General features: G+C 38.9%; 1 protein-coding gene across 6 annotated transcripts in view; it reads right to left on the bottom strand.

The window, feature by feature from the left end:
* Positions 1-535: 535 nt before the first annotated feature.
* Positions 536-10,353, bottom strand: part of LOC100440134 (liprin-beta-1) — a 155,337-nt gene continuing 145,519 nt past the window's right edge. For 5 of the 6 annotated variants that reach the window (XM_063711720.1, XM_054527017.2, XM_054527020.2 and 2 more), the window contains one exon: positions 536-1,071. In XM_063711720.1, coding sequence (XP_063567790.1) covers positions 919-1,071 — 153 coding nt within the window. In that variant the 3' untranslated portion in view covers positions 536-918. The remainder of the gene's footprint in view (positions 1,072-10,353) is intronic. The other variant, XM_054527022.2, reaches the window with a different exon arrangement.

The raw sequence follows: 10,353 nt of genomic DNA, 5'->3' as shown, positions 1-10,353 counted from the left end.
GATTTCTAAATAAGCCCTAAAAATAAAAGCCCTGAAAAAAATTCTACCCAAATGTACAGGATTAAAGAGAATAATCAGATGTAGGGTGTGGCTTTTCTCTAAGGAAATTCGTGCCATTTATCACAGATACTCAGGTCCATGAGCACTCCACCCACAGCAGTAGGAAATGTCAACGTTAGCAAGGAGAAGTTACCACTGTACCTGATTTATCATGGCCTCTGGGGTAAAACTGCAAACATATGCTATATTTATTAGTTTTAATCAACCATTGTGTAAGGAATTGAAATACCAATATTCTACCATTTTTAAACAGGACAGTCTGAATTTCCTAATGTTGGCCTCTGGAAAGACTACTTGCCAACACACTGGGAGTATTTCTTGATTTGCTCCCAAGGAAAGCATTATTCACAGAAAGACATTTTAGCATTTCAGAGCTCTGGAGCCCTTAGTTTCAAACACTCTCGGTTTGAGTGACATTGAGTCAGAACTTAATGGTTTTTGGCCTATAGTCAGCAAGATTTATGAATCAGACTCCAGATACAATGCCATTTCTATTATTAACTTCTTTTTACTGATTATAAATACTGTGCAAGAGCCTGTGGCCTGCAGTGCCACAAGGTCCATCTCAAATGCTAAGGTTCTCACAGTGGTGGTCACACAGGCATTTCCTTTACAGTATCCAGTTCATACTCCTGCTCCAGCTGTGGTTGGTGGTGACAGAGGCAGTGATGTGAGGCTGCTGCTACAATAGCAGGGAGTTTCCGGCCCCAACCAAGATTAGAGGTGCAGGCAGGCAACCCCAGCATCAATTGGTATAACTGATTTCATAAAGCTATGAAAAGGAAGTCAATCTGGGAGAGAGGTAGACTCTAGCAAAATGTAAGTGTTACATTTACCCCTCACCTGATGAACTCCTACTCACACTTCAAGGCTCAATTCGGATGTCTGATGGAGACACCATGAAATTGCAAGACAAAGCTTAGCAGAATTATGGGAAGGGCTTCTTCCACACCTTGGCTTAGAACAGAGATGGTTCTGGGGTGACACAGACTGACAGGAAGACAGTAGCACCTGAAGGGATAAAAAAAAATTACAGTGTATGTCATTGTAGAAAACATAGGAATGCAGAAAAGTATACAATAAAAAAATCCAAATCACCCATAATAGAACCACATGGATATAGAACTATTAGTAACTTACTGCATTTTAAAAGGTATTTTATTTCCAGACAATTTTTTAATCATTAATAAATTATGGCAAATCCATATGATACAGCCAGTAAAATCGATTTTTCAAGAATATTTAATGACTTGGGAGAATGTTTGTGATATAATAAAAATTCATGTTGTACTTTTTTCAGTATGATCTGAATTTTGTAAAAAGAAAACATATACACATCTGTATATATATACATTTAAAACTGCTAAGGATTAATAAAGAAATGAATTATAAATGAAAAATAACTGCAAATTCCTTGTCACTCTCTAAGTCATCCCAGCCCACCCCTGAGTTGTGGTCTATTTCTTTTCCTTCTTGAATCTATTTAGGCCTGAGACTGATTTGACCAATAGAATACAGGATAAATGATTCTGTGATAATTCTGGGCCCAGCTTTTTAAGAGGACTGGAAACTTCTAATTCTTCCCTCTTGGAACTCAGCTGCCAAGCTATGAAGAGACCCAAGCAGCTATGGAGGAGCCATGTCGAGAATGATCATCCCCTTTGGCCAACAGCTGTAGCCGGCACTGGCCAGCATTCCTGCCAGCTTTCCAGGCATGTGAATGAACCATCTTGAAAGTGGGTCTTCCCTCCTCCAGCGAGGAATACACAAATGGTGTATTTCTGTTGGCTAAAATCAGAGATCTTTGTGACTTTTCCTCCTTTGTTCATTGTATTGCTTTCTTCCACTTAGCTTTTTCGTATGTCAATATTCCCTTCTTCAATTTTTGATAATATGCCTGGATGATTAGTTAAGATGATTTCTCATTAGAAAATGCTGTGGGAAAATACACGTATATACACATATTTTATGTAAGTGGTTTCCCAGTTTTCAGCAGTACAATAACCATTTTTAACTAGGAAGACATACTTTTTTCAAAGACTTGTCCAAAAACATACCAGGTTGCCGTTTGGTGTAATAATCAGGTACTTATTAGAGAGAAGTATAAAGGCATGTGAGAGGCCATGTGCTTCTGACTACTCTATCTGATTCAGGTCAGGTGGAGGTTGGCTGTGTTTTCTAACTCAATAAATGGACTGTTTAATAAAAGGGAATCTAGCCAAGTGCAGTGGCTGACACCTGTAATCCCAGAACTTTGGAAGACCAAGCCAGGAGTTTGAGACCAGCCTGGGTTACATAGCAAGACCTCGTCTCTACAAAAAATTTTAAAAATTAGCTGGGCATGGGAGTGTGTGCCTGTAGTCCCAGATACTTGGGAGGCTAAGACAGGAAGATTGCTTGAGCCCAGGAGTTCAAGGCTGTAGTGAGCTATGATTGAGCCACTGCATTTTACCCTATACAACAGAGCGAGACCCTGACTCTTAAACAAAAAAAGGTTATCTGCCTAATGTATTCAGCCATACCAAAGCCAGGGGTGCTAACCATATTATTTCTGTCTTTTGGAATCATTCCAAGATACAGAGCTCTAAGAGAGGATATTCCATGCTGTAAGACCTTAGTAGCATAAAACATTCCCCTGTCCAGAATTGCTTTGAAAATTCTGACACCTCTCCCCACCAAAAAAATACTGGACAATAATACATTCAACATCGCATTAGGTCTGAATATGAATAACTCATTTTAATTACTTGCATATATTTAGTACAGCATTACACAATGTTCACATGCCTGCTATTTTAGGAACAATAAGACTTTGAACTTAATCCTTAATGCTTTTGCCTTAAATCCAAGACAGGACAAATTTGGACATACGACTGCAGGACTACTCCTCACTCCTAGGAGGAAGGAGATTCTTCAGAATCAGCTCTATTCACGTGTTTGTAGTAAACCATCTCTGATTGTTTTTATTCACAATACTTCTGACACCAAACATGGGGTTTTCACTCACATCAATCCATTCTCTAACTCTTCGAACACCAACTAGGTGTTCTACAATTCAATCCAATTCTGACACCATCTACCCAGAGTGAGTGCAGACCCCACAGGTTAAGGGCTTTGTCCCACAGGACTGTTCCCACTTCAGACACTAATTGCCAGTTTGGGCCATTCATACTCCTGAGCAACTGGTTATAAAGTAGGGGGATTCCTACAACCCTCTCCTCAGGTTCACAGACGTCAAGACAGTGCTTTACTTACTATTCCCAGTTTCTTACAAAGGATACAATTCAGGAACAGCCAAATGGCAGAGATGCATAGGGCAATGTATAGTGGGGTGGCTGGGGATGGGGGAGGAGTTTCTAAGCCCTCCTTGGGTCCCCATCCTCCTCCCAGCACTTGGATGTGTTCACCAACCCAGAAGCTCTCCAAACCCCATTGTTTAGGGATTTTTGTTTTGTTTTTGTTTTGAGATGGAGTCTTGCTCTGTTGCCCAGGCTGGAGTGCAGTGGCTCGCTCTCGGCTCACTGCAACCTCCGCCTCCCGCGTTCAAGCGATTCTCTTGCCTCAACCTTCCGAGTAGCTGGGGGTACAGGTGTGCGCCACTGCACCCAGCTAATTTTTGTATTTTTAGTAGAGACAGGATTTCACCATGTTGGTTGGCCAGAATGGTCTCGATCTCTTGATCTCGTGATCCACCCGCCTCGGCCTCTCAAAGTGCTGGGATTACAGGCATGAGCCACCATGCCCGGCCTGTGTAGGTTTTTTTATGGAGACTTCATTACACAGGCACCATTGATTAAATCATTGGTGATTAGTGAATGAACTCAAACTCCAGCCCCTTTCCCCTCACTGGAGGTTGAGGGGAGTGGGAAGGCTGAAAACTCCAGCCTTCTTATCACATGATTGGTTCCCCTGGCAACCAGCCACTATCTTGAAGCTATCTAGGGGCCCACCAGGAACCACCTTATTAGCATAAATTTAGGTATGATTGAAAGGAACTTGTAATGAGTAACGAAAGATGCTTTTATCACCCCTATTGCTCAGGAAATTCCGGGAATTTTGGAAGCTATGTCAATAACTGAGAACTGGCGGGGCATGGTGGCTCATGCCTGTAATCCTAGCACTTTGGGAGGCCAAGGTGGGTGGACCAGAATTTCAAGACCGGCCTGGGCAACATGGCAAAACCCATCCCTATAAAAAAAAAATGTAAAAATTATCCAGACATGGTGGTCCATGCCTGTGGTCCCTGCTACTCAGGAGGCTGAGTTGGGAGGATCACCTGAGCCTGGGGAAGTTTAAGCTGCAGTGAGCTCTAATGGCACCACTGCATTCCAGCCTGGAGGGTACCTGTCTCCAAACAAAAAAATAAACAAACAAAAAAAAGAACTGGAACAAAGACCAAATACATATTTCTTTTTACCACACCATCTTTCTGAGTTTTCCTTTAATAGCCCATGAACATAAACACACTCCCCACCCTCATAACTGTTTCTTTCTTCAGGAAGAGATATAAAACTTATTTCTTGGGTGAAGATCTCCACTTTAAGCTGGGGATTCACATTACTGTGCCCTTGGCAATATTAACTCATTCATTCATTCAGACAGTACATTTTTTTTGAGGCATTGTTTTAGGTACCGTCCTGAGTGCTTCAGGTTTAGCCATGAATCAAAAAGATAAAATGTGTTCGCATGGAGTGTAAATTTAGTGGGGGTAATCCAGTCAATGAAAAAATGAGTAAACAAAATAATTTCAGGTACTGCTATGAAGAAAATATAACTCAGTGATGTGCTAGAGATTGTCTGGGAGACTACTTTAGATTCCATGCCAAGGGAAGGCTCTCTGGCAGGGGGTCTACAAAGGTAAGCCACTCTTCCCATCCCATCCTGGTCTGACAAGGAGGGGTTGAGAAAAACAAGCAGAACTTCTCTGTGTAATATGCAAAAAGCATTTTTCAATGCTTGTGGGGATGGGAAATAATCTTAGGGAGATTCTTTTGCTGTGAACTGATTTCTTTTTCTTAGAATGAATCACTATAGTTCAAAATTCCCGAAAAATTATAATCTTATGAGATCTTATAAGAACCCATCTCCAGCTCTTAAATTTTGAATTTTCCTTCAGACATTGTTTCTGTTGTGTAATGCTCCTATCTTCTTTCCTTTTTTGCCTTCTCCTCTAATATCCCATTAGAAATACAGAGTCATTTACTATTAAGTCTGGTCAACCACATGCATTTTGAAATATTTACTTCCCAATAAAAGTTAGATGAGTAATTTACATCTAAAAAGAGCTTCTACCACTGAATGTCTCGGTCATCACTTGTAAACATAACTGATATGACTTGGTTCACTTTTTTTTTTTTTTTTTTTGAGACAGGGTCTGGCTCTGTCTTTTAGGCTGGAATGCAGTGGTGAGATCTCAGCTCACTGCAACCTCTGCCTCCCAGGTTCAAGTGATTCTCCTGCCTCAGCCTCCCGAATAGCTGGGATTACAAGCATGTGCCACCACGCCCAGCTAATTTTTTTTTTTTTGTATTTTTAGTAGAGACAGGGTTTCACCATATTGGCCAGGCTGGTTTCGAACTCCTGATCTCGAGTGCTCTGCCCACGTCGGCCTCCCAAAATGTTGGGTTATGGGTGTGGGCCACTGCACCCAGCCAGTTCACTTTTCTTTTGCATTAATGGGCACCATGATATTTTGAAGAGGGCACAGAGTGGTGAAAGACCATGGGCTTTGGGGTCAGGTCTAGCTTTGAGTCTCTACTCTTCCATTTGCTGACTGAGTGAATGTAATCAAGTTACTTAATCTTTTCTGGATGGAAATCGTAGCTACATTTTAGGGCTATAGAATCAAAGATACTCAATGAAAACTGTCTGGCAAACACTAGGCACTTAGTTCACAGAAGTTATTACTATTATTCTAGTCATGTTCAGTAATCGATATAAGCTCTTGGATTCTATATATGGTTTTTCTGACATTTCCACTTTTGCCTTTTAAAATCTGCTATGAATGTACTTGTAAATATAAACCTTGTGTCTTCCAAATGCAAAGGGGAAAAAAAACCCAATTAAGATTACATTGAATAGAAGTAAGTGTGCTGGAATTAGAGCTATGTGATATTAAACAGATTAATTTCCATGGGCTGTTGATGCAGTCATAAGCCTAAAATAATTTGGCAGAGCTAAACCAGACTAGCAAAAACAGACTTCTGAACTGGCACATAGCACAAAAGGTAGTTCTCCTGATGCCCAAATATAGATGTTGACTCATGCAGGCTGGGTTAAACATCTGAGGAACAAAGTGATATCACCCAAGGAGGCAGGATGACATCATTCTGCAAATGTTTCTCGTCTGTCTGGTTTTGGGGATTAGACCTTTTTAGCTCCTATTTCTCATAATTTCCATTGGTTGCTCTTAAATACTACCCTCCTTGAGAGATGCAACATCAGCTCCTGCCTATCTTTAAATTTCCTGTGCATTGCAAGTATTATTTTTCCTTGTCTGACATGGTATTTGGTTTCTACCTTACTAATTCTATTGAAAGTGGTCTCAAAGGAGCCACTAAAAATGCTCAACCAAATAGCTTTCTTTTTCGTTTTCCTCTGGATCTGTGTATGGTGGTTGACACTGCTGATCGATTCCTTTTCCTTACCACTCTTTTTCTTTGCTTTCTTATGCTTGTCTCAGGATTCCTTTAATTTCAAAAGTCAGTTCTTAGGAGCCTCCTTCATATATTTCTCTTCCACAACCCATCACGAGATGTTCTCCAGAGTTACAATTCAAGACCTTTTCCTTGTTCACACACTCCCTGCCAGCACATTGCCGTGTGTCCCCACTCTTATGCACCTTCCCCCAAACTCAACGTGTTCAGGTCCCTGAACCTGTCCCAACTAAGAACCTTCAATTTTCTCCATTATTTTCACAATAAAGCCCAGGCAATCTTAGAAGACCATTAAATGCTTTATAACTTGGTCTTAGCAAATCTTTAGCGCTTCATCCTGACCACTGATGTTCTCTGCTCCTGCTCATGCTGTTTATTTCTCTCTCTCCTTTCTGCTTTCCACAAAAATCTTGGAAATCCTCCAAGATCCAATTCAAATGTCACTTCTGCAAAATTTCCCTTAGCACCTTCCTCCCTGCTCCCCTGATGGAATTGGTGCCTTCATCACAGTTCCTATATGATTTTTTTGTTGTTGTTTACTAGTGTAGCATTTCCCACATTTTATTACTATCTGGTCTGGGCTTATTTGTTTGTTCCCTTAAATGGTGATTTCTTGAGAGAAGTGACATTACCTTCTTTGTCTTATTATTATTCATAGTACTCATCACAGTACCTTGTAGATAACTGTTTCCTCAAGAAACGTTTCTTGATTTGAATTGAACTTATTTTTCAAAGATCAGTCTTCTAATCAGGTGCAGTTGCATTGCTACTTAAAAGGAGAGTGAAAGAGAAAGAGAGAATCTTTGTCATCAGCTCATTGTGTCTTAACTGTATTTAGGCTTTCAAATCAAAGCTCTTTTCTACTCTCTGCACATAATTAAACTGTGGGCAAAAGAAAGGTGTTCCATGCTATGTATAACCAACTCCCTGGTCAGCTAAATTCCAATGCAGAATCATCAGAAAGAATCGGAATGTCTAACCTACTATATGGGAATAAACGGTCTACTTAATTAAGTTGGATAAGCTCTTCCATGACCAACCAGTGTATCATTTAGTACATTTCTTCTCCTAGGAGATTAAATAGGGCCTGGATATATGTTATAATAAATGCACACAAGCTCTAATTTTGTTCAGCCAAATAAATGGTTACTTAAAACCAAGCCTGGATAGACTCAATTGTATCATATAACTAAGCCAGACAGAAAAAAAGCCTTATTCTAGTGGTTGTGAAGTGCACTGTTTTTCTACTTTCACCCACTCTATTTAGCCAAGATCTACTTCACTAATGATCTTTACTTCACCAATGAACAAAAAGAAGGTTGGAGGTTTTATAAAAGAAGAAATGTTACTTATAGGTTTTTCTGTTTGTTTGTTTTCTGAGACAGGGTCTGAGATAGGAATATTTAGTGGGTTTTTTTAAAACTCAGGAGATCATAAAGGCAACAGAAAAAAAATCTATTGTGAATGATGAAATCTCTACTGCTTAATAAGGGTGCATACAATTTATAATATATATTTCTATTAAAATAATTGATAGCATACATTGAGCAATAGCATGTATATGTTAAGCACTGGCTCAATACCTTATATGGATTATCTCATTTCCCCACAATAATCCCATGAGGTTGGAACTATTATTATCCCCATTTTATAGATGAGGCAACTGAAGGTCAAGTAACTCCCTAGTGTCACAGAGCTACTAATCTGTGAACTGTGAGTCAAAGTCTGACAATCCATAAGCAATGTGGCTAAGGAAATGTGGCCAGGCAGGTCTTACTCTTTGCTTATGCATTTTTTTCCAGCCCAGTCTTAAGATTCTTAAATCCTTAAGGACTGATGCTTTGTCAGTTATATCTACAGAAGACTTTTATCTCTTTTTGAAGTGTAAAAAGAAAAGGGAAAGGGAGAAATGCAAAGCAAGTCAAATTATATGAATGCACAGTTTTCTGCTCAAACCTTGGTTGATAGCTACATGTGGATAATTGGAAACTGTGCTCAAAGTTTTGTAGGTCTTTCACAGAGGGTCTGGATGCATCTTAGCAGAAATAAGTCTCCTTTTTCTGGTTCTTCCCTCTGCCTTCCCAGAGGAGCTCTATAACATGGAGCCCAGGGGGCTTGAGTACAGAATTATCAAGCACTGCCATGCAATTATTGTATTTACACAGACATTTCTTTTGTAAGTTGACATTTCTCCTTCTCTTTTTTCCAGTGTCTACCAGAAAAATTCCTCCATATTGCTTTTGAAGAGAATGAGCCAAAACATTAATGACTTACTAACCTATCCTCTTCTTAGCAGAAGTCTTGAAAACAGTACTGTGCCTTTCTATTTCCAAGATAGGCTACTTGCAAATATTTCTTTACAGCTGCCAGTTATTATTATTGTGGCATGATCAGTCTGCTCCTGAGAAAGGCGGCTTCCTACATTGTGTCTCCAAGAATAAATGTTACTAACATTAACAATAATCCATCTGAGGGTGTGGGAAAACAGATATCATATATTGCTTGTAGGAGTATCAATCAATTGGTAAAACTTTTCATAGACAGCAATTTAGCAATAGCTATTGACATTACAAACACACTTATGATCATACAGATGATTCATAAGTGATTCACTGTAGTATTATTTTGTAACAGGAAAAGATTGCAGTCTAAATATCCATTCATAAGGTACCTAAATGCAAACCTAAAAAAGATTGAGAAAGCTCTATGGGTAATACAGAATGATATCTAAACTCTGTGTGTGGGTGTGTGTGTAGGTGGATGTGTGTGGCTGTTTATATACAGTACTGTGCTGGTAAATATGCAACAACAAGCCCCACAAGTGTAGATTCATAAATGCTGGTAGACAAAAAAGATGAAAATGAAACAGACATATTTTGTAGCTTCACTGATACATCAATGACATGCATGATCTCTTTGCTGAATCAGATATTAATTTCAAATACTGGAAGAATATCTCCTCAATTTTTTGTTCTGTTATTCACAATGATAAACTTTGAAGTTTAATTTGTATTAACATTTTTATCATTTTCTTAAGTGTAGATAATAAAAAATCAATGGATAATCAACAAAACAAAAAATAGATGATCAGCAAAACAAAAAATTAAGTCCTGATTTGTATCATTTGCTGATTTCTGTGGTGGAAATACTCCCAAAATGGCCAGTTTCAAGATATCAACATGTCATCATGGAATACAGAGTTGGGGAGAGACACGCATACCTCTATGTGCATCATTATATAGTATTTCTACCATATGGATACAGCAGATGCAAATAATCTCAAGAGCACATATAATACTGAAATGTAGTAAAATGATTTGGAAGTGATTAATTTTTAGTAGTTATTACCTTTTTATAACTTATTTAACTTATTAAAGTAATAAAGTAAGTTAATTTATTTTTAAATAATGGCTGTGTTTAATAACCAGCTCACAAAATTCCTATAAACTAAACAATTGGCTCTCCTGAGTTGGTATGAGCCAGAGCCAACATACCACTGTGTGTATAATTAATTTAAATTCAAATTAACAGATTCAATGCATTTATGTATTCAAGAAACAAATATTCATTTAGTATCTACAATGCAGAATGGTTGCTGCCCTCTTGGAACAGGGTCCCAGCAGAAAACAGAAAGCAC

The sequence above is a fragment of the Pongo abelii genome, chromosome 10 (genome assembly GCF_028885655.2).
Source record: "Pongo abelii isolate AG06213 chromosome 10, NHGRI_mPonAbe1-v2.0_pri, whole genome shotgun sequence".
NCBI classification, from domain to species: Eukaryota; Metazoa; Chordata; class Mammalia; order Primates; family Hominidae; genus Pongo; species Pongo abelii.
The sequence above is the reverse complement of the archived record's forward strand: the minus strand, read 5'-3'. Positions and strand labels throughout refer to the sequence as shown.